The sequence below is a fragment of the Choloepus didactylus genome, chromosome 13 (genome assembly GCF_015220235.1).
Source record: "Choloepus didactylus isolate mChoDid1 chromosome 13, mChoDid1.pri, whole genome shotgun sequence".
NCBI lineage: Eukaryota > Metazoa > Chordata > Mammalia > Pilosa > Megalonychidae > Choloepus > Choloepus didactylus.
Window position 1 is genome coordinate 84,022,045 of NC_051319.1, and position 26,378 is coordinate 84,048,422.

At 44.9% G+C, this 26,378-nt stretch overlaps 3 protein-coding genes across 7 annotated transcripts in view; 2 read left to right on the forward strand and 1 right to left on the reverse strand.

Annotated features, from left to right (window-relative positions):
* Positions 1-26,378, reverse strand: part of NRG2 (neuregulin 2) — a 340,647-nt gene that overhangs the window by 267,625 nt on the left and 46,644 nt on the right. The gene's annotated exons all lie outside the window — the stretch shown is intronic.
* Positions 1,807-4,632, forward strand: LOC119508593 (choline-phosphate cytidylyltransferase A-like). The gene has a single exon (XM_037802315.1). The coding sequence runs from the start codon at positions 1,878-1,880 to the stop codon at positions 2,877-2,879; it is 1,002 nt and encodes a 333-aa protein (XP_037658243.1). The 5' UTR covers positions 1,807-1,877; the 3' UTR covers positions 2,880-4,632.
* On the forward strand, positions 3,379-14,409 carry LOC119508382 (ankyrin repeat domain-containing protein 26-like). Its single transcript, XM_037802002.1, has 3 exons — positions 3,379-3,399; positions 13,183-13,320; positions 13,483-14,409. Exons 1-3 carry the CDS (start codon positions 3,379-3,381, stop codon positions 14,407-14,409), a joined length of 1,086 nt encoding a protein of 361 aa, XP_037657930.1.

Sequence of the window (26,378 nt, forward strand, 5' to 3'; positions counted from 1 at the left end):
CCACCTGTTCTCCACAAGCCAGTTCTCCCCTGCTTAGCCTTTTTTTTGAGTGGGGGAGTGAGTCTTGTGGGGCCCAATTGGTGTACCAAGCTTGCGTGTGTAGTTGGTGTTGCCTGCCCTGTATGTGGGGCGTGTTTCTGGGCAGTTGGGGAGGGGGGGTGGCGCTAACAATCAAATCTCCCTGGTGATCCTAGAGTTTTAAAGCTGCTGCAATAGTCTAATCCTTCAGTTCAGTCCTGCCACAGTTTGTCTCTGCCACTGACCCACAAGTCCTTGGTATTGGCGTATGGCTCCTGAGACTTTCAAGTGGGCCCCTCTTCCAGGTTGTGCACCCCGGGTCCTCTGTTGAGGGATGACTGTGCTATGTCACAGGTGAATGCCGTCCCCCCAGCGCAGTTCTGGGCTGCTGGGCTGTGTAGGGAGGCTCCCAGTCTGCTGAAATGATGGCTGAATGGGGCTTTGTTAATTCACACTGCTCCACCTTCCCAACTCTGGGACAATTAGCTGAGGTTGCAGGGAAGGCTAATGTCCACGCCCAGTTTTGTGGTGTGTGCCTGTTATTTGAAGCACTTCCGTCACACTGGGTTGTCTGGGGCAGCTCTGGGCTATGGGGCTGGCGATGGGCAGGAGTGTTTCCTGTCCACCAGGATGGTGGCTGTGAGCGGACACCCCCCTTTTCTTGGGAAGTTGTGGTGTTTAGTGAATTTTCTTGTTGGGGACGATTAAGGTAGCATGTATAAAATCCCCCCTCAGCGATGCCGGAGATATGCAACATGACAGCTGGGGCTGATGCAATAGCGGCTTAAGTTGCCCTCAGCCTTCTATGGAAGTGATAGCCGTTTGCGCCTAAGATTCACATCTAGAGTGCTAGCTTTACTACCTGCCTTCTACCCCAGCAACAGTAGCCACCAATCCTGTGCTAGCCTTACATCTGCCATCCGCCCTAGCAACAGCAGCAGCCAATCCTAGGCCGCCACCCATTCGTACTAGCCACTCCCTCTACCTTAGGGTATATATACCCTGCCTCTTCAATAAAGTTTTGCAGCTTGATCAGAAACCTGTCTTGCTGTCGTTCCTCGTGTCTCTTGTCCCATACCATTCCTCCCTCACAGGATTTGGAGCTTCCGTTGAACGTCCCGCCGGCCGGGACAAACTGGCGCCCAACGTGGGGCTCGAAGTTCTGTGAGAGACGGAACGCCGCACTCAAGGAGAGAGGTACCTCACACTCACCGCACCCGGGATCGCCGCAAATAAACTCGGTCGCGAGACAGATCCGTTCAGCAGTCAAAGAAAGAAAGAAAACCACACCAGGGATCACCGCGGGGAAGCGCGCTCGCGCGACAGATCCGTTCACCAGTCGATCAGTGCCGGCGAAAGGAAAGAAGAAGAAGAAAAGAAAGCAACAAAAGGTAAGCCCCCCCACCCTTATCATGGGACAAGGAATTTCCCAACACGAATTATATGTTAGTCAAGTTAAGCAATCACTCAAGGCATGAGGAACACGAGTAAAGAAAAAAGATCTCACGCGCTTTTTTAATTTCCTGTTACAAACCTGCCCTTGGTTCCCTCAAGAAGGTACTATAGATCACCAGTGCTGGCTAAGAGTTGGAGATTGTTTAAAAGATTATTTTCGAACCTTTGGTCCTGAAAAGGTCCCGGTTACTGCCTTTTCTTATTGGAACCTAATTAATGAAATTCTAAAAGTCCACTCTTGGAGAGGGCGGGCAGAGGGCGGGACTTCCGGTCCGCTGTTCGTGAGCTCCCTTTCCCGGGCGTCTCCCCGCAACCTCCTCAACTTCCCTAGTCCGTGACGCGGCGCCGGACAGAAATCCTACGGGGCAGGGGCACCGGCGAGTGTGAGTTGCAGTTAAAGGAAGATGGACACACACAGTTCAGCCAAAGTCAATGCAAGAAAGAGGAGGAAAGAGGCACCTGGACCCAATGGGGCAACACAGGAAGATGGAATTCCTTCAAAAGTGCCACGCTCTGCAGTAGGCTTACGGCAGCCAGCTCCTTTTTCTGATGAAATTAAAGTTGACTCTAGTAAGCCTTATGTCAGGGTAACTATGGAAGAAGCCTGCAGAGGAACTCCTTATGACCGGCCTGTGAGAGTTTATGCAGATGGAATATTTGACTTATTTCACTCTGGTCATGCCCGGGCTCTGATGCAAGCAAAGAACCTTTTCCCTAATACATATCTCATTGTGGGAGTCTGCAGTGATGAGCTGACGCACAACTTCAAAGGCTTCACGGTGATGAATGAAAATGAGCGCTACGATGCAGTGCAGCATTGCCGCTATGTGGATGAAGTGGTGAGGAATGCCCCCTGGACCCTGACACCCGAGTTCCTGGCAGAACACCGGATTGATTTTGTAGCCCATGATGACATCCCTTATTCTTCTGCTGGGAGTGATGATGTTTATAAGCACATCAAGGAAGCAGGCATGTTTGCTCCAACACAGAGGACAGAAGGTATCTCCACATCAGACATCATCACCCGAATTGTCCGGGACTATGATGTGTATGCGAGACGAAACCTACAGAGAGGCTACACAGCTAAGGAGCTCAATGTCAGCTTTATCAATGAGAAGAAATACCATTTGCAGGAGCGGGTTGACAAAGTAAAGAAGAAAGTGAAAGACGTGGAAGAAAGGTCAAAAGAATTTGTTCAGAAGAAACATATGCTGAAAGAAGGAAAAGGCCGGATGCTGCAGGCCATCAGTCCAAAGCAGAGTCCCAGCAGCAGCCCTACTCGTGAACGTTCCCCTTCCCCTTTTCGATGGCCCTTCTCTGGCAAGACTTCCCCACCTTCCTCTCCAGCAAACCTCTCCAGGCACAAGGCTGCAGCCTATGATATCAGTGAGGATGAAGAGGACTAATTTGCCATTCCTCCTTCCCTTTCCCCTTCCTCTGGCCTATCACTTTCAGAGGCTCTCTGTTGAATTCCAAATTGTGATCCCAACACTAAACCCAAGGACAACTACAAAGGAGAGTTTTGGGGCAAGAGGATCTGGGATGGGGGAACCAAACAGCCCATCCTCCAAGAGGTATCAATCGCCCACACCAAGGAGGAGGCTGACTATACCTTAGAAGCCTGTTCTGCATCCCTCTACCCTCTCCAAGGACTTTGCTTTACTGTTTGTATTCATGTGATCTTGACAGGGAAATTGTCATTTTTATTAATTTAAAGAAAATTAGTCTTTCAAATGGAGTAAGTAGAACTAATATTTTGCCCCTGAAGAGTGGGCAGAAGAAGGAAGTGGTGTATCTACCCAGAGGCCTTTTCTTCACACTATAGTGTTTGCCTTCTGTTCTGAAGCAAACTGACTTGCCAAGTCCTTTAAGCAATGGGCCATGTTGATGGGTGATTTGGGGGCCATGGTTGGGAAGGGGGTTATCGTAATTTTGATTTCCTTTAAAAAAAGCTAAAAGCTGAATAATTCAGTCAGACACACCCTAAATGTATTGCTGGCACATGTGCCAATGTGGGAAGAAGGAGCTCTGAGCCTAACTTTTCTTACTCCTTGAGGAGTTTCTTGCTGGACCCAGTGGGATCCATGAAAACACTGATGGGGATGGCACCAGACCACATGGCATCATCTGTAGTCTTTCTGCCATGCTCTTCTCAGAAAACTCTTACCCAGTTATTTGAGAGCCCTTGGCAATCTCTTTACTACAGTGTACCTTTAAAAAAAAGGAGTACTTTGGGGGTTGCTATGATTGAGGAAGGAGGACTATACTCAGTCCAATACAAACTCAGTTTAGATTAATTTCCTGCTGGGAGTAAGTCCCTGGCCCTATTACCCTAATTTCAATGATATTACCTAGCTTTTTACAAAGAATACTTTACAGATGTCTGCAGTTTGAACATGGTCTGTTAATTCATGTTGCTCAGAGCCATATTAAGTATTTAGAGAGGTTTGCACAGAACATAGAGGCAACAGCATAAGGAAACCCCTCCCTTTCTAAAGCAACAGCCTTATCTTGACCTCTTCCCCTCTTAAGAATGCTCTTAACTGGAGCCAGTGCTCCACAGAGTGTTTCTTTCCCTTTGAGATCTGCAGCTGGAAGGGACTTCCTCCCCTGCCCCTCAGCAGGCCACAAAGCATGGGTTCACATTGTAGAAGTAGGTAGCTTCACTTCCTGGCATTTGCTCCCATGTGCCTGGTGGTTATGGTCCCACCACTCCTGTTAGGTTGCTCAGGGGGACTCACCACTTAAACTGTACATCAAAGAATGCTGACACTTCACACTGTGCTGCTGAGCATGAGCTGATTTTTAAACCTGCAGCATCCTGTCTCCTCAGCTACATGACCTAGCAGATCAACCACCAGTAATCGTGTAGCTGGATTCAGGAGAAAATTGCCTATTCCAGGCCCCACCCCCTGTTACTCATAAACACCCCTTCTTAGGGTGGAGTTTTAGTGTTTTCAGCCAAGAAACCCACATTTCATATTTTTCTTGTCCCTCTGCTAATGCTGTGATCCTCCCACAGTCCCTTCCTTGAACACTTTCTGGTGAAACTGGCTCTTCTGCCTGAGAGTCAGAGGCTGGAATCATTGCCTGCCTGCACAGCAGAACTACCTAGGTTCTTAAAACCCAGATCACCCAGAGAGGCAGAGCATGGCAAAGTAAAGGCACAAAGAGGGGGAAACCTCTTGTTATCCTAATGGCCTATGAAAACTGCACTTCAAATTCTTCTCATCAAGTGCTATTTCTACTGTCAAATCTGATTCACACAAGCTTTGGCTTAGGATCTTTTTTTTGAAACAATTGAAGTTAATGTTTTCCCATATTACCCAGCTTCATATGATCACATATTTTAACTTTTCTGCATCAGGTTTCTGTCTTTGGGAATTTTGCCTATTTCTGTCTGGCTTATTCTCTCTGGTACTTGTTCCCTCGAAGCACATTTTACCCAAGGGTATTTGGAAAGGGACATGCTCAGAATGTGGTTTTCCCCCCTGCAGTCATTCCTCTCAGGTATGTTGTCTGGGCCCCAAATGCTTGAGTCTTCCTCCTCCGCTCTTTCAGTGGGCTTCTTTTAGCATTTCCTTTACCTGGAATATGAGCTCCAGGCTAATCACCTGTGAGACTGCTAGGGCCAGCATGTGTACAAGTTCTTGGAAGATTCTCCCACCCCTTTTGGTGAGCTACTGCCTCAGTCTCTAACACTAGAAAATTTTCAAATAATTTTGACTGAAGGCAAAAACTTTTATGGCAGATATAGAGATTAAACCATATTAAATACCTTGGGATAAATGTGATCCAAGGTGCTGGGCAAGGGTGGGTAGATGGAAGAAGCTGTTGGAATTGATGCATTATTTGATCGCTGACCTAATTAAATAAGGTTAGTTTGCATACCACAGACACGCCTGTAATCCATAAGTCTTCAAATATTAATGTTTGAGGCTATGGAGCTATTTCCCTGAGTTCTATACACAAGGAAACAGTCCTATACACAAGAGAACTTTAAAAGTTGGTTGGTCTCAGAGCTTCTGTCTGCAAGATAGAAGGTGGCTGGAGATAAAAGCCCCATAGCCAATCTGAGGATGTGCTATTTCAGCAATTACCTTGTGGTGACCTGGGCAGAAAGTTTGCTCTTTTCATACACTAGACTCAGGAGTACTGCAGTATTGAAGTTGAATCTTTAGAGGAATAGAAATGGATCATTTGTGCTGCTGCAGTTGCCTCTGGGAGCTAGATCCAAAGACCATCATTTTTACGAAGCTTAGGTAAGAAGGTTAGGGATGAGTGGAGGTTAAAACTCCTGAAGAGGAGAAAAAATATTATAACTTTTTTTTACCTTTTCCATTGCTGATGACTTCTGAGGCAGCACCCAAGTTACGTTTTTATTTTACTTGTGACCAGACAGGGTGTAAAGCAATCTCTGGATATTCACTTCACAATGGATCTTCACAGTGCTTTTGATACTCTATTTCTGCATTATCTTGGCTTGTGGATAACTTTTCTGGAGCTTATTGCCTTTTTAATCCTATTCCAGATCTCTTTTCTGAAATCTTTCCAAATCAATTATATTTTGCTGCTTTACTTTAATTCCCTAAAAGCCATAGCTTCTAAATTTTCTGTTAGCATACCTCTCACCAGAAGTTGAACCAGTAATACAGGTAGAAAAAAAATTCCCTTAACAATGTTTTTAACAGTATTTTTTTTAAAGCTTATCAATATAAGTATTTTTTAAGGTAATATTTTTCAAAGTCATAACAATGATTGTTTTTGTTTTCTCTCATACAACATATTGTCATGGGATAAAGAGTGGTCCCTAGCTTCTATTTTTCCAAATAAATAAGTAGAACATGTTCTTGGGATTGTGTTATTAAATATTTCCTTAAAAATAAAAAAGAAAAGATTTTCAAAAAAAATAAAAAAAAAAAATAAAAGTCCACTCTTCAGCTCCAGACGTTCAAAACCTCTGTAAATTAGGAGAGGAAGCTTTGAGAGAGCACTCTCGCCCTGCTTCAGCATGCGGCTCAGTAATTATTAACATGCCTGAATATCCTTTAAACGAAAATTCTAACAGGGATAGGCCAAATACCCCAACCAGTCAAGTCAGTTTGTCGCCCGATCAGTATGAAATCAAACCAAAGGCTAAAATTTCTCCCACTTTGGAGGAACCGGAGGTTAAAATTTCTCCCTCTTTAGAAAGCAACTCCCTTCCTCCGTTTCGGCCACCCCCTTATGCACCCGATTTTTTCAAACCATATTCTCATTTTTATCCAGTCATGCCCTTATCTCAGTTTCATGCTTTAGAAGAAGCCACAGAAAATCTCCGGCTACACGCCGATACTTTTAGAGAAACTTTTAAACAGGAGCGGCAGCATACCGCCGATTTGCTCGCGGACCTCCGGTCGGCAACTCAAAGCATTGCAGCCCTTTCGCTTCCAGAAAATGCCCGCTCATCGTGCCTCCATTGTACTCGCCGCGCCTATGCTTTTCCGGTTACGCGTAGTCAGACTCGAGATTCTCAAAATGGCGTCGCCGGCTCCCAAAATGGCGCTGCCGGTTCTCAACATGGTGTCGCGGGTTCCAAAAATGGCGATTCTGGTAGCGATAGCGAGGAGAGTAATAAATCAGATTCTCCCGACTCTAGCGAAGGAGAGCAGGAGGAATCTAGTTCCACCTCAACTGCTAAATATAAAAAACTTAGTCTAACATATCTAGAGAAATTAAAAAAGGCAGTGAGTGATTATGGCGCTACCGCTCCCTTCACGCTCGCCCTACTGGAGAGCCTTAGTGAAAAGGAACTTATTCCTAATGATTGCTTCCAGCTAGCCAGAGCTGCCTTGTCTGGCGGTGATTTCCTGTTATGGAAATCTGATTATGAGGAGCATTGTAAAAAATATGCCACCCGCAATGCCCGTAAGGCCACTTCTAAAACTTGGACCTTAAATAAATTTTTAGGTCAAAGTCCCTACCATCAGAGTGATAAGCAGGCTCAATTCCCCCCAGGTCTCTTAGTGCAAATACAAACGGCCGCGCTTAGAGCATGGAAAAAACTTCCGCAAAAGGGCGCCACCACTGCCTCTCTTGCTAAATTAAGACAGGGGCCTGATGAGCCGTATACTGATTTCCTTAGCCGCCTGCAAAACATGGCTGAGCGCTTATTTGGGGCTAGCGAAAACGAAAGTGATTTTATTAAACACCTGGCCTATGAAAATGCTAACGCTGCCTGCCAAGCAGCAATCCGTCCCTTTCGTAATACTAATCTTAATAATTATATAAAGCTCTGTTCTGGCATCGGGCCCACTCAAACCCTTGGAATAGCTATTGGCGCCACTCTTCAAAATTGTGCAGCGCAGCACAAAAATTTCGCGGCACAAGCAAAGCCTCCAACATTCTATAATTGTAAGCAACCTGGCCATTTTTCAAGCTAGTTTGCAAACAGGAGAAGCTTCGAAGCATGTTATTTCTCATTTACTACATTGCTTCGCTATTTTAGGCCAACCTAAAATCATTAAAACAGACAATGGGCCTGGATATACTGGAAAAAATTTTCAAACCTTCTGTCAACAATTACAAATTAAGCATATCACGGGAATACCGTATAACCCCCAGGGGCAAGGAATGGTAGAACGAGCACATCGCACCTTAAAAAATGCCCTGTGCCGTTTAGCCGAAAGTACTCTCAATCTCACCAAACAACGACCTCGAGACCTTTTACATCACGCTCTTTTTGTTCTTAACTTCCTAACTCTGGATGATGAAGGACAATCTGCAGCTGACAGACATTGGCATCCCAAAACGCAAACGCAACAAGCCACTGTTATGTGGCGTGACCCCTTAACGTCAGAATGGAATGGGCCTGACCCCGTGATTATTTGGGGACGAGGCTCTGCTTGCATATACGATCAACAGAGGGAAGGTCCTCATTGGCTTCCAGAACGGCTGATAAAACACATTAATTCTTCATTGCCGAAACAAACCCCTGAGACACTTCCTTCCCCTCCTCTTAATGATAACCTTTCCAGGGTAGAAGCCTCTCCCTGAGAAAAATGTCTTTCTTTTCTCTTCCAGGGCATCAATAACTCCTGCTATAACCCATCCGGAGACGACCAGCCCGCACACAACCGGAAGTGGAGAGAAGTCCTGCTTACAGGTTTATTCCATCACTAATCACATGAATTACCACTTAAATTACTATTGGCTTTTCTTAATTGGTCTTCTGGCTTTGCTGTTTGCAGCGGGATTAGCAACTGTTGCCCCAAAAGATTGGAATCCGTTAGAAAGATCCCTGCTTGCTATAGCATATTTGTGCATTGTAGGGTGTATTACTTTGCTAGCTTGTCTCCCTTAACAGGGAAGAACCTATAGCCTCTATTAGTATGGCTTTCTTATGCCTACTGCCATTTAAAGTTGCCGCCTTATATTTTCTCCTGCAAAGTGTGCATGCCACCTTCGGCAACTCCAACCCCCATCAGCCTTGGAAATGGACCTTAGCACGATGGGAAGATTCCACAGTTATACAAACCCAAGTTACAGCAGGATGCCCCTCCTTCCTTGTTTATGCCAGTGATCTAATTAAATGTTCAGACGGCACACCATGCCTTAACAAAGCCCAATATTACATGTGCCCGGCCTCCAACCCCAGAAAACAATATTGCAATACTCCCAACCAGTACTATTGTGCATACTGGGGGTGTGAAACATTAGCTACCAATTGGAAACCTTCCGCCCCTGATCACTACCTAACTTTAAAATGGTCCCCCCTTGGCTGCACACTCGGTAAACGCACCACCTTATCTACATTCGGTGACTCAAATTGTGAAAAATTAAATCTCACCGTACAACTCCCCACTGATAACTCTTGGTTAAACGGTCGGACATGGGACTTTCGAATCTACTTATTTTCATCAACCGACCCAGGAACTCTTATCGTAATAAAGAAGGAAGCAGTACAGCAAAAACCTTCTGCCATTGGACCAAATATAGTGCTCGCGCCTCCAGCTACCCCTCCTGTCCCGAGCACGCCCCGTACAAATCTTTCCAAAATTCACCCCACTACTCCCCCTTTTATTAGCATCCCAATATTGTCGTCCTCAAGCCCGTCCATATCATTTGACAGCCCGCTTTGGCCACTACTCCAAGCCACCTTTCTCTCTCTAAACTCCTCCCAGCCTAATTTTACTCGTAGTTGTTGGCTGTGTTTCTCTGCCAAGCCTCCTTATTATGATGCTATAGCTCTTAATGTTACATTTAATACTTCTAATGAAGACAATCCTTCCCAATGCCCTTGGAATGCAAGAAAAATTGGTCTCACTATGCAATCCGTTCTTCACTCTGGGCATTGTATTGGTAATATTTCTGCCTCCTTAAAAACAGTCTGTGCACAGTCGTCCTCTCCATCGCCTGGTAAATTCTATATCCCCCCAACAGGGGCAAAATGGCTGTGCTCTTCCACGGGGCTTACTTCTTGCGTATCAGCAAAAGCCCTAACTGAAACAGGGGAAATGTGCCTCTTAGTGGCTGTGTTACCCCATGTCCTCTTTCATACAGAGGAAGACCTTTATCACCACTTGGTCGCGCAGTCTCCAGCCATGCTAAGAAAGAAAAGAGAACTTGTTACGGTTGTTACTATTGCTTCTCTTTTAGGTATTACTGGCCTAGGCACCGGAACTGCCTCTATCGTTCTCCAAAACCAAGGCTTCTCCCACCTAAGAGCTGCTATAGACGAAGATTTAGCCTGCATTGAAACCTCCATTACCCATCTTGAAAAATCCCTTACGTCCCTATTGGAGGTTGTTCTCCAAAACAGGAGAGGCTTAGATCTGCTTTTCCTTAAGCAAGGAGGGCTTTGTGCTGTGCTGGGCGAGGAATGCTGCTTTTACGCTGACCATTCTAGCATAGTTAAGGATTCTATGACCAAACTTAGGGAAGGAATTGAAAATCGCAAACGTGAGCGAGAAACCCAAGGGGGTATCTCCTGGGGACTTAATGGAATCCTCCCTTACCTCCTTCCTATACTAGGCCCCTTAGTAACCATAATCCTTATAATATCTTTTGCTCCTTGGGCCATAAAAAGAATAATACAGCTAGTTAAGGATCAAATTGACTCTGCCCTAAGCAAGCCTATTCAAGTGCATTATCACCGGCTTCACCTCGCTGACCAGGGTTTGGATCCAGATCATCTGACTGCTACCCACCCTTACGGGTAAGAAACCCCCTCCTACGGGAGCAGCATATAACTCGAAAATATGCTTCTAGCGTATGCTATGATTGGTACCGCTGGGTGCGAGGCAAAGCACTGCAAAGGAGGGCCAAAGCAACTAAAGGCCATTTTCGAGCTCCTTGAGAAATATGCCTCATTTGCATAGGGGTTTTGCTCTGCCAAAAACTCCCCTCCCCAGAAAAACAGAGCCACAAACAACTTGGGGAATGAGGCCTCTATTTCCCCCAGCAGGTTAATGCCAAAAGAGTGCTCGATCAGCATTCTTCCTCCATCCTTTTGAAAAACAAAGGGAGGAGATGTTGGGGACGATTAAGGTAGCATGTATAAAATCCCCCCTCAGCGATGCCGGAGATATGCAACATGACAGCTGGGGCTGATGCAATAGCGGCTTAAGTTGCCCTCAGCCTTCTATGGAAGTGATAGCCGTTTGCGCCTAAGATTCACATCTAGAGTGCTAGCTTTACTACCTGCCTTCTACCCCAGCAACAGTAGCCACCAATCCTGTGCTAGCCTTACATCTGCCATCCGCCCTAGCAACAGCAGCAGCCAATCCTAGGCCGCCACCCATTCGTACTAGCCACTCCCTCTACCTTAGGGTATATATACCCTGCCTCTTCAATAAAGTTTTGCAGCTTGATCAGAAACCTGTCTTGCTGTCGTTCCTCGTGTCTCTTGTCCCATACCATTCCTCCCTCACAGGATTTGGAGCTTCCGTTGAACGTCCCGCCGGCCGGGACATTTTCTCAGCCACTGAATTATTGCCTTTTGTCCCAGAGCTCTCTTAGTTCTGCTCTTGAATTGACGTGCCCAAATTGAAAGTCTCTGAAGCTTTCTGTATTGGGCTTAGATTTCGCTGATCTCAGCAGTTCGACGTTTTCATGAGTGTTGTATGAAGTATGCCCAAAGTCAGATTGCTCTGTGGTGTCCAGTCCACGCAGTTCCTGGCTTTCTACCTACTTTCCTGGAGGAGTAACTAAAACATACAGCTCACCAGTCTGCCATCTTGCCTGTGTGTAGTTTTAAAAGCAATCCAATTTGGTTGCATTTACCACCACAAAATTGAAATTTAATATGTATAGGTTTAGCCTTGAAGAACTTAATCATTCATGACTGAAATAGCCAGCCTCTTCCTCAACCATTCTAGTAGAAATTTGAGCCAAGAGCCCCTAAAAGCTGAAACTGCCCTTTTTTCTTCCTCCAGGTCACCACTTAAAGGATGGGAAGCCTGATGGTTCCAGATGACTGATTTCTCCATTTGTGATGATGTGGCCAAAGAACCAATTAAAAAGGAGAAAAGGAAGAAGGAGTATTGCTCCTCATGCCTCCCTTAGTCCCCTTGGGAGCTCAAAGAACTAAGGAAAGGAAGAATAGTCTGGTATAAAAACTGCACAGAATTTAATCTAAAGAAGCAAACCAGTGGATAGTGGACTACTGGTTGCTAAATGATGAAAACTGATGTCAAAAATAACAAGTGCAAATTCTTTAAATAGTTCCTTAAAAAAATACTACATAGCAGAATATGTCAACATACCTCCAACACTGTCCAAAAGAGAAGGTATCCTAACCAGAGGATGTGAAGTTTGCAATCTATGTGACAGGTAGGCAGTTCAGTGAAGAAGGGTGATGCAATCCTTCACAGTTCAAAAGAAAAAAAATCTCTTCAGGAACTTAGCTTCCTTATTTTAAAATACCATGTTCTTCGAATGTAACTGTGCTGGTTTGAAGCTGTTATGTACCCCAGAAAATGCCATGTTCTTTTAATCCATTCTTGCTGGGTGCAGACCTATTGTGGGTGGGACCTTTTCATTAGGTTGTTCCAACTGAGATGTGACCCACGCAATTCAAGCTGGGTCTTAATCCTTTACTGGAGTCCTTTATGAGAGGACAGAAGCAGAAAAGGCAAAGAGAGATCAGAGAGAGAAAACACCCAAAGAGCTTGGAGAGAAAGCCCTCAGAGAAGCTGACAGGGGAAGCCACTGAAGTTAGAAACTGAAAGCAATGAAACCTGGGAAAGAAGGACCAGCAGATGCCAGCCACGTGCTTTCCCATGTGACAGGGGTGTCCCAGATGCTGGCGGCCTTTCTTCAGAGTCCAGTTATCTGCCTGTTGATGCCTTGAGTTGGACATTTTCATGGCCTAAGAACTATAATTTGCAAGTTAATAAATCTCCATTGTAAAAGCCAACCCATTTCTGGTATTTTGCATTTCAGCAGCTTTAGTGAACCAAAACAGTAACTTTATGGTTATTGGATAATTTGTAACCAGAAAGAGGTGGCCTGGAAATGGATTCCCATTTTCAAATAAGCAGATAACACCATCTACTATAATTTAATGAAATAGCATCCTGATTTATAATTCAAAGTTTTATAAATTTTGCTAGATGCTCACCTCCCGCGGGGCGAGGTAGAGGCCGGCGCGCCGAGTTGGCGGGGACGGGAGGGAGGGAGGCCGGGGTCGCTCCCGGGTAAACTTGGCTCTGTCTCCTTTCTCCGGAGCCGCTGCACAAGGAGCGCCAGGCCGGGGCGGAGTGCGGGCTCGCGCGGCAAGTGAGCGCCGAGGTCACGAAATGGATTCCAGTGAACAGGAGACCCAGAAAACGGAAACGAAGGGAGAACGAAGAGGTGTTTGAAAAGGCTTGTTTTATGTCCCAGCATATGGTCCCTTCTGGAGAAAGTTCCGTGATCACTAGAGAAAAATGAGTGTCCTGGTGCTTTGGGATGTAAGACTTGTCTCTGAACTGCAATCTCTGATGATCTTGGTTTGAATAATAATCCACAGAAGACTTTTTAAAATAGACCGCTCTGCATCTGGCCTGTGCCAATGGCCATGCAGAAGTGGTAACTCTCCTGGTAGAGAGAAAGTGCCAGCTGAACGTCTATGACAGTGAACAAAGGACAGCTCTGATGAAGGCTATACAATGCAAGGAAGAGGAATGTGCAACCATTCTGCTACAACATGGTGCTGACCCAGATATTATGGATGCCAGTGGCAACACGGCTCTCCACTATGCTGTCTGTGCTCAGCATATACCAATAGCAGCCAAACTGCTTTCATACAATGCAAATATTGAGGCAAGAAACGAGGATGGCTTCACACCACTTTTACTTGCTGTAGATGAAAACAAACAGCAAATGGTGGAATTTTTAGTAAATAAAGAAGCAAATATACATGCAGTTGATAAGACAAAAAGCAGTCACAAACTGATTTCTGAGTATAAAGAAAAAAAGCTACCTGTGAGTTCCTCTCAAAATAATAATCCAGGAGAGGAAGAGCATTCTGAAGAAGACTCTTTAAGCAGGCTTTCCAACAAACCTGGCATTGATGATTCATGTCCTACATCAGATGATAAAGACTTCGATTTTGATCCCAAGACTCTCCCCAAACCAAGCTTAACAAAGCTAATGACTGCTCCTCAGCAATTCAGGAAAAACATAGAAGAATATCGTAGCATTGTGAGACCACAAAATAGAACCTTGTTGGAGGACAGTAGTTCTTATAGTGCACGTGAAGAAGATGTGGTTGAAACTCTCCAAAAGTTGCCAGTCAGAGTCCAGGGCCTCCCTCATGCTGCCTTTCCATCACCTGACCCTCTTCTAAAACCTCCCCTCGAGTCTTCAGCAGTCCCTGGTGCTACAAAGGAAGGAATAACAAAACCAGCAATTATAGAAAAAGGAGCCTGTGTTGGTATTACTGAAAGTGCTCCAAGAGAATGCGGGGACTGAGCTTGTACCTCGGCTTGCCAGGCCTGGGCCAGGGGACCTGATCACCCCCTGGGGAGGGTAGTAGGTACGGGCGTGAGTGCCCTCTGCAGCCCCCCCGAGCCTGAGGAGCGAGGTCAAGGCAGCTCCCTTTTCCTCACCCAAAATGCCACTGGCAGGGGAGGCTTGCCGGAGGAAACCGCCTTTCTCCCAACTGCCCTTTCCCCACTTCCTTATCTTGCCCACTCACTCCCTGGTGCCAAGGCCACTCCTGCCACCGCCAGCGCGCATGCACCGTGGCCAGAACAACCCCCGCCCGCTGCAACGGCTCCTGCGTCCTCTCAGAACCAATCCTAGCCCCTCTTCCTTCAGTATTGCCATTTAAGGCTACTTCACCCCGTTTCCAGCCCTGCCCTTCTTACCAACCTATATAACCTGTAATCACCCCTGAATAAATCTCTTTGGCGCATACTCCTACTGGATGAAGAGTGTTTTTGTCCTTATCGCCGCCCTCCTTGCACGCCTCTCGCCGAGGACTTTGGCCACGTCCTCCGCCTCGCCCTCGCCTCCGGGAAAGAGCCCCCGCCGCCGGTACCCTTTAAGCAGCCCCGAGAGCTGAGGGCTCGGCTACCGGCCGCCACTCCCCCTAGAAGCAGTAACCCCGACCGCAACTGGTGCCCCGTGTGAGGGACGTCTCCACACGACAGTTTGGCAGGTCACTCGCTCGCCCGGACGCCTCTCCAGCTTCCCGTTTCCTCGCCTGCAAGGTAGGGCCGCCTCTCCCTCGCCGCTTCCGGAGCCGTGTGAGGTTCCTTGCTCCGAAGCCGCTCCTCCCTTCCCCCACGCTCTCTTCATCCAGTAGGAACTCCTCCCTTCCCCCACGCTCTCTTCATCCTCTTGTATGCGCACTTCTATGACCCCCGTTCCTCCTAACACTCTCCCTCTTCCCCTCCATTACTTTGCTGTAGTTCTTTGTATCTTTATTTCCTCATTTGGTGCCGTGTGCCTCTTTGCAACCGCCCCCCCTGACTGCTCTCGTTGCCAAAGGGCACTGCTTTCTGCTCTCGCCGTCTCCTTCGGCCTTGCAGCCACAGTTTATCTCATTCTCTCTGCTCGATAAACAACTCCTCCTTCTCCTCCCCGCCAGCCGGCCGGCCCGGCTCGGGAACAACTCCCCCTCCTCTCCCCTCAGCTATGGGTAATCGTATATCTACATGTCAGGCACCTCAAGTTCGTGCTCTGGCCGGTCTCCTAGACACGCATAGCTGTAAAGTGTCTGTCCGGCAGCTGCAGATATACTGGGATCTCCTGCTGCCCTTTAACCCATGGCTCACCACTTGCCATCTTTGGGACCCTGTTACTTATGATCGCCTTATTGATCGAGTCACTAACGCCATGGAACATGAGAGCAAGCGTTTCCCTCCCGGCTTGCTCCCCACCTTGATAACCATCCGCTCCTGCCTTCAAGGCTCCCTCCCCCCTGATAGAGGCCCCGTTAAATCCAAAGAGGCCCTATCAACCCAGCCAACAGACTCGGATAGCGATACTAATTCAAATCATGACTCGGACACGGAGTCCTTAGTCGAGCAGATTAACAACGCGCTCGAGGTGACTCCCAAAAAGCAAAATAACACTGCGCCACGCCAAGATGGCGAACTTCCTCCTTCTTCTTCCATCGAGGGGAGGAAATGCTCCGGCGATGACGTCAGCCCTAAGCTGGGCCGGAAACCACATACGCTTTACCCCGCCCTTCCACAGGGCGGAGCTAGTCCACCATCTTATGCCTTGGACCCCACCCTTTCACAGGGTGGGACTGATCCACCATCTTGTGTCTTAGCCACGCCCACCGCGCCGCCATCTTGCGACGCTTGGGGCCTCCCACTCCCGCCTCTCCCTCCGGCGAGCTCCCCTTCGGAGCCGCTACCGGCAGCTGCCGCCGTTCCTCCCACCCTGCCGACTAACAACCCCTGGCTGCCTTCTGCACCTCAAGGCAACCCTTGGGGCAACGCTCCCCCTACCCCCACTCCCGCGCCAAGCCCTCTGCAAGCGCGTCCTCCTTTCTCTCGTGCCTTTCACTGCTTTCCTCTTAACCTTGCCCCCACCCCACAGAGGCCGCATGACTGGTATCCCATTGACTTAGATACTATCAAGCAGCTTCGCAAGGCCGTCAAGGAGGACGGGTTAGGTAGCCCATATGCTTCCCAAATACTGCAGGATCTCGGCATGGACTTTTGCCTCCCCCAAGACTGGGCCTCGCTTGCCCGTTCAATTTTTAACCCCGGTCAGTTTGTTGACTGGCGTGCTCACTTCCAGGCAGAAGCAGCTAAGCAAAGTGAGCAAGATGCAGCCATTGGAGTCTATCATCCCCCCGAAGCCTATTTGGGCACTGGAGCGTTTCTAAATGCGTCTGCTTATATTAATGCCCCTGCTGCCTTCTGGACTATCCTCAGAGGCATCGCCTTACGCGCGTTTGCCAATTGCTCTGCCTGTCGGCCTAATAAATTCACCAAGCTCTTCCAGGAGCCAAGTAAACCTTTCGCCACCTTTGTCTCCAGAGTCGAAGAAACCTGTGCTCAAAAGCCCTCCAGCCGCACTTCAAGTACAAGCAGCGCATCCGGAGGCCGCACCTCAGCTACAAACAACGCATCGCCAACCCCACCACCCCAGCTTCCTCTGCCCCCTTCTCGTTATTCCTCTCCCCTCCTCAGCCTCATCCAAGCCGCCTTTGCCTCAGTAAACTCCTCCAACCCCAATTTTACCTCCTCCTGCTGGCTCTGCCTCTCCACCTCTTCCTCACTGTACGAGCCCGTTGCCTCCAACCTCTCCTTTTCAGAAAGCACAGAAGACAGCCCCTCGGAATGCAGTTGGAATACCTCTGCCGTCCCCCTAACCTTTCATTCAGTCTCCTATACGGGAAAGTGCGTCCGTCCTCGCTCCAGTAACTCTCCCGACCTCACTGCCTGTGCCAGCTACTCATCTCCCAGCAGCTCGGCAAAATTTCTCATTCCTCATAACTCCTCCCAATGGCTCTGCTCCTCTACAGGACTTACCCCCTGTCTCAGCACGAATATCATCAGTGAATATAAAGAAACTTGCCTCCTAATTGTCCTTATCCCTAGGGTCTTATACCACAGCGAAGAAAAAACTGCAGCTCCTGCCCTTCTGCAAAAGCGAGAGCCCATCACCGTCCTTACAATTGCCTCCCTCCTAGGTCTTGCCGGCGCTGGCACCGGAATCGCTGCGTTAGCCAGTCAAGGCTCCGCCCTAACTCACCTCAGGGCGGCTGTTGACGAGGACATTCGCCACCTACAAAACGCTATTTACCATCTAAAAAATTCTGTCAATTCCCTCTCTGAAGTCGTGCTCCAAAACCGCCGAGGTCTTGACCTTCTCCTCCTCAAAGAAGGAGGCCTCTGCGCCGCCCTAGGAGAAGAGTGCTGTGTATATGCCAATTCCACAGGTCTCGTCGAGGACAGCCTGAAAAGGGTCCGAGAGGGACTGGAAAAGCGTAAAAGAGATCGTGAAGCCACCAATTATTGGTCCAGTTTTTTCACTCCCATCCTCCCATACATCCTTCCTTTTCTTGGCCCCCTATTAATAATTATTCTAGCTCTCATCTTAGGACCCTGCATCATCCGCAAAATTGTCCAGCTTGTAAGAAAACAAACAGATGCCATTTTTTCCTCGTTCGTGCAAATCCAGTATCAGCGACTCGCCACCTCTGACGCCCCCCACTCCAAGATGACAACCAACCCTCCGCGACCTCAACGCCACCGGTCAACCCGCCGACCGCGAGGCCCTTCTCAATCACCTGAACATCGCTCTCGCCTCGAGTTCCAGCTTCTCTGAACCCCTGAACTTTAAACCCCTGAACTTTAAACCCCTGAACTTTAAACCCCTCACCTTCGCCCAGCCCGCTGCAGCGGAGCCATTGTCAAGCGCCCGGGCACCACATCAACACTAAGCTCCAGCCTCGCTGAACCACCGTCAACCCCTTTTTCCCTTCCCTGACCTCCCCCTTCCCTCACCCTTAGCGGACCTCTCCGGTAAAGCCTCTTCCTCTAATTAGAAAAGAAAGGGGAATTGCGGGGACTGAGCTTGTACCTCGGCTTGCCAGGCCTGGGCCAGGGGACCTGATCACCCCCTGGGGAGGGTAGTAGGTACGGGCGTGAGTGCCCTCTGCAGCCCCCCCGAGCCTGAGGAGCGAGGTCAAGGCAGCTCCCTTTTCCTCACCCAAAATGCCACTGGCAGGGGAGGCTTGCCGGAGGAAACCGCCTTTCTCCCAACTGCCCTTTCCCCACTTCCTTATCTTGCCCACTCACTCCCTGGTGCCAAGGCCACTCCTGCCACCGCCAGCGCGCATGCACCGTGGCCAGAACAACCCCCGCCCGCTGCAACGGCTCCTGCGTCCTCTCAGAACCAATCCTAGCCCCTCTTCCTTCAGTATTGCCATTTAAGGCTACTTCACCCCGTTTCCAGCCCTGCCCTTCTTACCAACCTATATAACCTGTAATCACCCCTGAATAAATCTCTTTGGCGCATACCCCTACTGGATGAAGAGTGTCTTGTCCCTATCGCCGCCCTCCTTGCACGCCTCTCGCCGAGGACTCTGGCCACGTCCTCCGCCTCGCCCTCGCCTCCGGGAAAGAGCCCCCGCCGCCGGTAACCTTTAAGCAGCCCCGAGAGCTGAGGGCTCGGCTACCGGCCGCCACTCCCCCTAGAAGCAGTAACCCCGACCGCAAGAGAACAAATGACTAGTGGCAATATGACTTCTGTTGTTGGAGCACACAAAGATGATAGAAGTGTGGAAGAAGTGAGGTTCTGAACTTCCAGTTATTGATCAGCTGCTTTCTTTGTAAAAATAGAGAGGATTCATATGGCAACAGGATGAGGACTATATAATCAACAAGTCCTATTGGGTATCATTTCTTTTTGGAACAGTGTATTCACAAATAGGATTTCTGTCTCTGGGAACTTGCACATCTGTAGAAAACAAATGAAAAATTGGTAAGAAACCATAAAATAAAATAAATACCCTTAATGCTAATTATATCATTCAGATATAATCTATAATTGCATTAAGTATGAGTTTGCACTGGTTCTCTATATATGGTAAAGTAATATACATTACAATATATTTATAAACCCAAATTGTTATCTGGTACATAATTGTGTTTAGATTAGAAATTTCAGGTGTTATAAAAAATACTCATTAAAATACCTTGAGAATGAACTGTAATATTTAATTCAACATACTCCTGGTCCTAGATTGTAAACATGAAATATATTCTTTGAAGAAGTAGATTTTACTTTTTTTGTACTTTGAGGACAGAAAGCATTTTAGTTATGATATAGTTCTTCTATATATGTTACTTTGCTTGTTTGAATTAATAAAGTATCTGAATTTCTTTGCTTACTTCTAAAAAAAAAAAAAAAAAATTTTGCTAGTATGAATTGATGCCTAAGGTCTGGCCACTCTTGGTTGTATTGATAAACTCAAGCTTCTGACCAACCTGCCACCAAGCCTTACCATTTCTTCCTTTAAAATATCATACAATAAAAATGTAGCTTATGAGTGGTGACAATGTGATTGCAAAAGCCATATGGACCACACTCCCCTTTGTCTAGTTTATGGATGGATGAGTAGAAAAATGGGGGAAGGAAACAAACAAACAAAAAAACAAAGGCACCCAGTGTTCTTTTTACTTTAATTGCTCTTTTTCACTTTAATTATTAGTCTTGTTATTTTTGTGTGTGTGGTAATGAAGGTGTCAGGGATTGATTTTGGTGATGAATGCACAACTATGTAATGGTACTATGAACACTCAAATGTACGCTTTGTTTTGTATGACTGCATGGTATGTGAATATATCTCAATAAAATGAATTTAAAAAAATATATCATACAAGTGCTGAGGAAACTGGATCTCTATACAGAAAAGAAAGAATGGGGACCCCCTACCTCACATCATATACAAAAATCAATTCAAAATGGATCAAAGATCTAAATATAAGAACTAGAACTATAAAATTCCTAGAAGAAAACATAGGAAGGAATCTTCAGGACCTTGCCTTCTTAGGCAATGGTTTCTTAGACTTTACATTCAAGGCACAAGCAAAAAAAGAAAAAAAAATAGATAAATGGGATCTCATCAAATTAAAAACTTTTGTGTTTCAAAGGACTTTACCATGAAAGTAAAATGACAACCAAACAACACGAGAAACTATTTGGAAACCACATATCTGAAAAGGGTTTAATATCCAGAATATACGAAGAAAACCTATAACTTAACAAGAAAAAGACAAACAACCCAACTTAAAAAATGGGCAAAAGAGTTGAATAGACATTTCTCCAAAGAAGATATACAGATGGCCAGAAAGCACATGAAAAGATGCTCAACATCTTTAGCCATGAGGGAAAAGCAAATCAAAACCACCAGGAGATACGGCTTCCCACCCACTAGAATAGCTACTATTTTCAAAAAATCAGAAAATTACAAGTGTTGTAAATGATGTGGAGAAATGGAAACACTCATCCATTACTGATGGGAATGTAAAATGGCATGGCCACTGTGGAAGGCAGACTGACACTCCTCAGAAAGTTAAGGATATAATTACCATATGGCCCAGTGATCCCACTTCTAGGTAAATACCCAAAAGAATTGAAAGTAGGGACTCAAACAGATATTAGTACACTGATGTTCATAGAGGCATTATTCACAATTGCCAAAAGATGGAAGCAACCTAAGTGTCCAACCAATGAGTGGATAAACAAAATGCAGTATATAAACACAATGGAATATTATCAACAGTAAAAAGGAATGATGTTCTGATACATGCGACAACATGAATGAACCTTGAAGACATGATGTTGAGTGAAATAAGCCAGACACAAAATGACAAATATTGCCAATATGAAATAATTAAAATAGGCAAACTCACAGAGTCATAATCTAGAATATAAGCTACCAGGGGATGGGGTGGGAGTAGGGAATAGGGTGTTAACTCTTAAATTTTACAGAGTTTCTGTTTGGGATAATGGTATAGTCTTGGTAATAGATGGTGGTGTTGGTAGCACAACATTTTGAACATAACAGCTCTGAATTATATACATGAATTTAATTAAAAGGGAAATTATAGGTAGTATAGCTATTACTAGAATAAATTTTTTTTAATCCATAGGACTAAAAAAAATTTTTTAATTAAAAAAAAATTTTTTTAAGCCCTGGAACTAAAAGCAGAAGATGGCAGCATAGAGAGGAGTGGAAGCTAGTTAGTCCCCCTGGAACAGGTAATAAACAACCAGGAACAACTAGTAAATAATCTGGAATAACTGCTGGGGGACAAATGTGACTGTCCACACATCACACACCAGCTTGGATTGGGAGGAATGCCCGAGATCACAGCATAAAATCTGTAAGTAAAAACTGTGGACCCGAGCCGGGAGCTCCTCAAACTGCAAAGCCTTGTGGTGCTAGAGAGCAGCACTCTCTCAACAAGCGAATATACCTCAGCCCAGCACCAACTGAGGTTTTAATTAACAAATGTTGACTGCTCAATAAAAGCTATGAGTCCCCAACAAGCAGAGGCTTTTGGTGACAACTGACCTTGGAGAGCTGGAGGAATTCTCTGCGAGGGAGGGGGAGCCCAGAGGACTGGATGCTGTCTCTGGCCGACGGGTGAAACTGAGGGTGGCCATGGACTAGCCCTGAAGGGGGGCTTTCTGTCCCTTTTTCAGCTCAGTGGAGAAAGTCTCAACCATTGTCAGTTCCCAGCACTCTGACCTAGATAAGGTGGAGATACCAGAGGCAGAGAGAATATTTGAATGCAAATGATATCTCCCCAGGGGGAGTATTTTCCCTAAGAGGAAAGAGGTGGTGCCTGTCTTCCGTTCAGAACCAGACCCTAAGCCTGGGGGAAAACAGCCATGGGCCACACCTCCTTACACTAGTCTGGAGTGACAGGCTGACAGGTGCCACCTGCTGGGCAGAAAGGCACCATGGCTTGAGGCCTCACAGGGTGTATAAATCTTCTAAGACCTGATACTATTGCCTTCTTCTGGGACCTGAGCCTGTTCTCATCTGGGAAAACCTGATTGGGGTCACCAGGGAAACCAGATTCCTAGACAACAGAAAACTACAACCTACACTAAGAAAAATGAAGTTATGGCTCAAAGGAACAAACTTACACTTCAACTGAGATACAGAAATTGAAACAACTAATGCTAAATCAATTCAAAAATATTAGGGACGATATGGCAAAAGAGATGAACCATATAATGAAAACAGTGGGCGTACATAAGGTAGAAATTGAAAGTTCAAAAAAACAACTGACAGAATCTATGGAAATGAAAGGCACAACACAAGAGATGAAAGACACAATGGAGACATACAACAGCAGATCTCAAGAGGCAGAAGAAAACACTCAGGAACTGCAGCACAAGAAACCTGAAAGCCTACACACAAAAGAACAGATAGAGAAAAGAATGGAAAAATATGAGCAACGTCTCGGGGAATTGAATGACAACAAAAAATGCAGGAATGTACACGTCATGGGTGTCCCAGAAGGAGAAGAGAAGGGAAAAGGGGCAGAAGCAATAATAGAGGAAATAATCAATGAAAATTTCCCATCTCTTATGAAAGACATAAAATTATGGATCCAAGAAGTGCAGCATACCCCAAACAGAATACAGCTGAATAGGCCTACGCCAAGACACTTAATAATCAGATTATCAAACATCAAAGATAAAGAGAGAATCCTGAAAGCAGCAAGAGAGAAGTGATCCATCACATACAAAGGAAGCTTGATAAGACTATGTGCGGATTTCTCAATAGAAACCATGGAGGCAAGAAGGAAGTGGTGTGATATAGTTAAGATACTGAAAGAGAAAACCACCAACCAAGAATCCTATATCCGGCAAAACTGTCCTTCAAATATGAGGGAGAACTTCAAATATTCTCTGACAAACAGACAATGACAAAATTTGTGAATAAGATACCTGCTCTAAAGGAAACACCAAAGGGAGCACTACAGACAGAAAGGAAAAGACAGGAGTGAGAGGTTTGGAACACAATTTTGGGAGATAGAAGCACAGCAATGTAAGTACACAGAACAAAGATGATTGTAAGTTTGGTTGAAAGAGGATGGTTAGGAGCATGTGGGACACCAGGAGGAAAGAGGAAAGATAAAGACTGGGACTTTATAACTCAGTGAAACTGAGGCTGCTCAATGATTGTGGTAAAAAGTACAAATGTTTTTACATGAGGGAGAACAAATGAATGTCAACATTGCAAGGTGTTAAATATAGGGTGGTATTGGGGGGAAAATACAATCAATGCAAACTAGAGACTATAATTAACAGAAACATTGTATTATGCTTCCTTTAATGTAACAAAGGCAATATACCAAAGCCAAATGCATATGGGGGGCATGGGGGAGGGATATGGGAGTCTTGGCATTGGTGATGCCGACTCTTTATTCTTCTTTGGTTTAATGCTATCTTTACTTTTGTTGCTTCCTAGCTGTCACATTTTTTTTCTCTTTCTTTTTTTTAATTTTGTCTCTCTAACTTCTTTGACTCTTCCTCCTTCTTTGTGGAAGAAATGGAGATGTCCTTATATAAATAGTGGTGATGGTGGTTATATCTTTCATAAGAGATGGGAAACTTTCATTGATTATTTCCTCTATTATTGCTTCTGCCCCTTTTCCCTTCTCTTCTCCTTCTGGGACACCCATGAAGCATTCATTCCTGTGTTTTGTTCACCACTGTCACCACTATCTACATAAGGGCATACAGGGAATCATCTCTTGATACAGGGAATCATCGACTGTTTACTTAGGATGGAATGTATGGTGTGTGAACAAAACCATCTTAAAAAAAGGGGGGTTGATGAAGAAGCCTTGAGGGCACTATATTGAGTGAAATAAGACAGACACATAAGAACAAACATTTCAGGGTCTCACTGATATGAACTAGTTATAATATGTAAGAAAATAGAAATGAAATATAAGTTACCAGGATATAGAATGGGACTAAAAAATGAGGAGCAGTTGGTTATTATGAGCAGAATGTTCAACTAGGGTGAACTTAAACATTTGGACGTGGACAGAGGTGATGGTAGCATGTTGTGAGAATGACTAACAGTGCTCAATGGTCTGTGAATGTGGTGGAAAGGGGAAGCTCAGAGCCATGTATGCCACCAGAAGGAAAGCTGGAGGTGAAAAAATGGGAATATATAAAACAGTGAGTCTTGTGGTGGACAATGTCCGTGATTAACTGTACAAATGTTAGAAATCTCTCTCATGAACTAGAACAAATGTATGACACTATAACTAGAAGTTAATAATAAAGGGGCATATAGGAAAAATATATATACCTATTGCAAACTATATACTACAGTTAGTAGTATTGTAACATTCTTTCATCAACAGTAACAAATGGAGGACAGGTGGTTAGGGCTATGTGAGGATTTACATTTCCTTTTTTTGTCTTTATTTCTTTTCTGGAGTAATGAAAATGTTCCAAAAATTGAAAAAAAAATTAATTGTGGTGATGGATGCACAGCTGTATGATGGTACCATGGGCAACTGATTGTACGCTTTGGATCTTTGGATTATTGTATGGTTTGTGGACAATCTTAATTAAAAAAAAGTGAAAAAAAAATCCATACAAACAGTGAACACTAAGTTAAACCATGGACTATAGTTAAAAGTACAATTATAAAAATGTGCTTTCATCCATTGTAACAAATGTACCACACTAATGCAAGGTATTAATAATAGGGTGGTATAAGGAAAAATATATATCACACAAATCTAGAAAAGTCCTATAACAAGCATGCAGAGATATATGAATGTCGGGTAGAGGGGAAGGGTAAGCCATTTACTGTTGTTCTATAACCAAAAATAAAAATCCTGGAAGTGACCTAAATGTTCATCAATGGGAGAATGATTAAATATAGTATAGTAAACTTAAACCATGTAAAATATAGATACTATTAAAAAGAAAAGATAGATATATAATAATACGGAAATATTTCCAAAGTGTATTATTCAATAAATAATGTACATTTCAGAACTGTATAAATAATATGACTCAATTTAGATGAAACTAAATATATACACTTATATCCGTGTATATATAATAAATATATAAGATATTTGTTTATGATTGAAATTTTCTGGAACAATGTCAGTATTAGCTACTTCTTTAGGTTAGTATTGGGGAAAGATTGAGGAAACTGGGGATTTGTAATTTATATACTTATGTAACTACTAACAATTTTACAATGATCATGTAGTCCTTTTATAATACATATAAAGAATACACTATATATTTATGTGTAATCATTAATTTATATATATTAATATATATTATACACATATACAACATATGGAATGAGTGGAAGAATAAACACTAAAACATGAAAAGGGAAACATGCCAAACAATTACACTGTTAAGTAGTGGGATACTAGGTAATTTTTATTTTCTCCTTCAAAATATATTCTTCTAAATTTTTATAATGGTCCTGGATAGTTTTTCTTATTGTAAATAACACACTTTATTCTTTTAAGTTACAAAAATAATTCATTTTCAAAAAATAAAACTTAGAAAATACATACAAGAATAAAGGAATAGTATCAAAATTCACTTATAACCTCAATATCCAAGGAAATTCATTCTAGTTTGCTAATGCTGTCGGAATGCAAAACAACAGAAATGGATTGGCTTTTATAAAAGGGAGTTTATTTGGTTACACAGTTACAGTCTTAAGGCCATAAAGTGTCCAAGGTAATGCATCAACAGTCAGGTACCTTCACTGGAGGATGGCCAATGGCATCTGGAAAACCTCTGTTAGCTGGGAACCACCTAGCTGGCGTCTGCTCCAGAGTTCTGGTTTTAAAATGGCTTTCTCCCAGGACGTTCCTCTCTAGGCTTCAGCTTCTCTCCAAAATGTCACTCTCAGTTGCTCTTGGGGCATTTGTCCTCTCTTA

Excerpts from the sequence above, each read along its gene's own strand:
- LOC119508593 (XM_037802315.1), top strand. The coding sequence starts at position 1,878 with ATGGACACACACAGTTCAGCCAAAGTCAATGCAAGAAAGAGGAGGAAA.
- LOC119508382 (XM_037802002.1), top strand. The coding sequence starts at position 3,379 with ATGGTTGGGAAGGGGGTTATC. Across the intron at positions 3,400-13,182 it reads TGGTTGGGAAGGGGGTTATC|CCGCTGCACAAGGAGCGCCA; the intron begins GTAATTTTGATT and ends CTTTCTCCGGAG. Across the intron at positions 13,321-13,482 it reads ACGAAGAGGTGTTTGAAAAG|ACCGCTCTGCATCTGGCCTG; the intron begins GCTTGTTTTATG and ends TTTTTAAAATAG.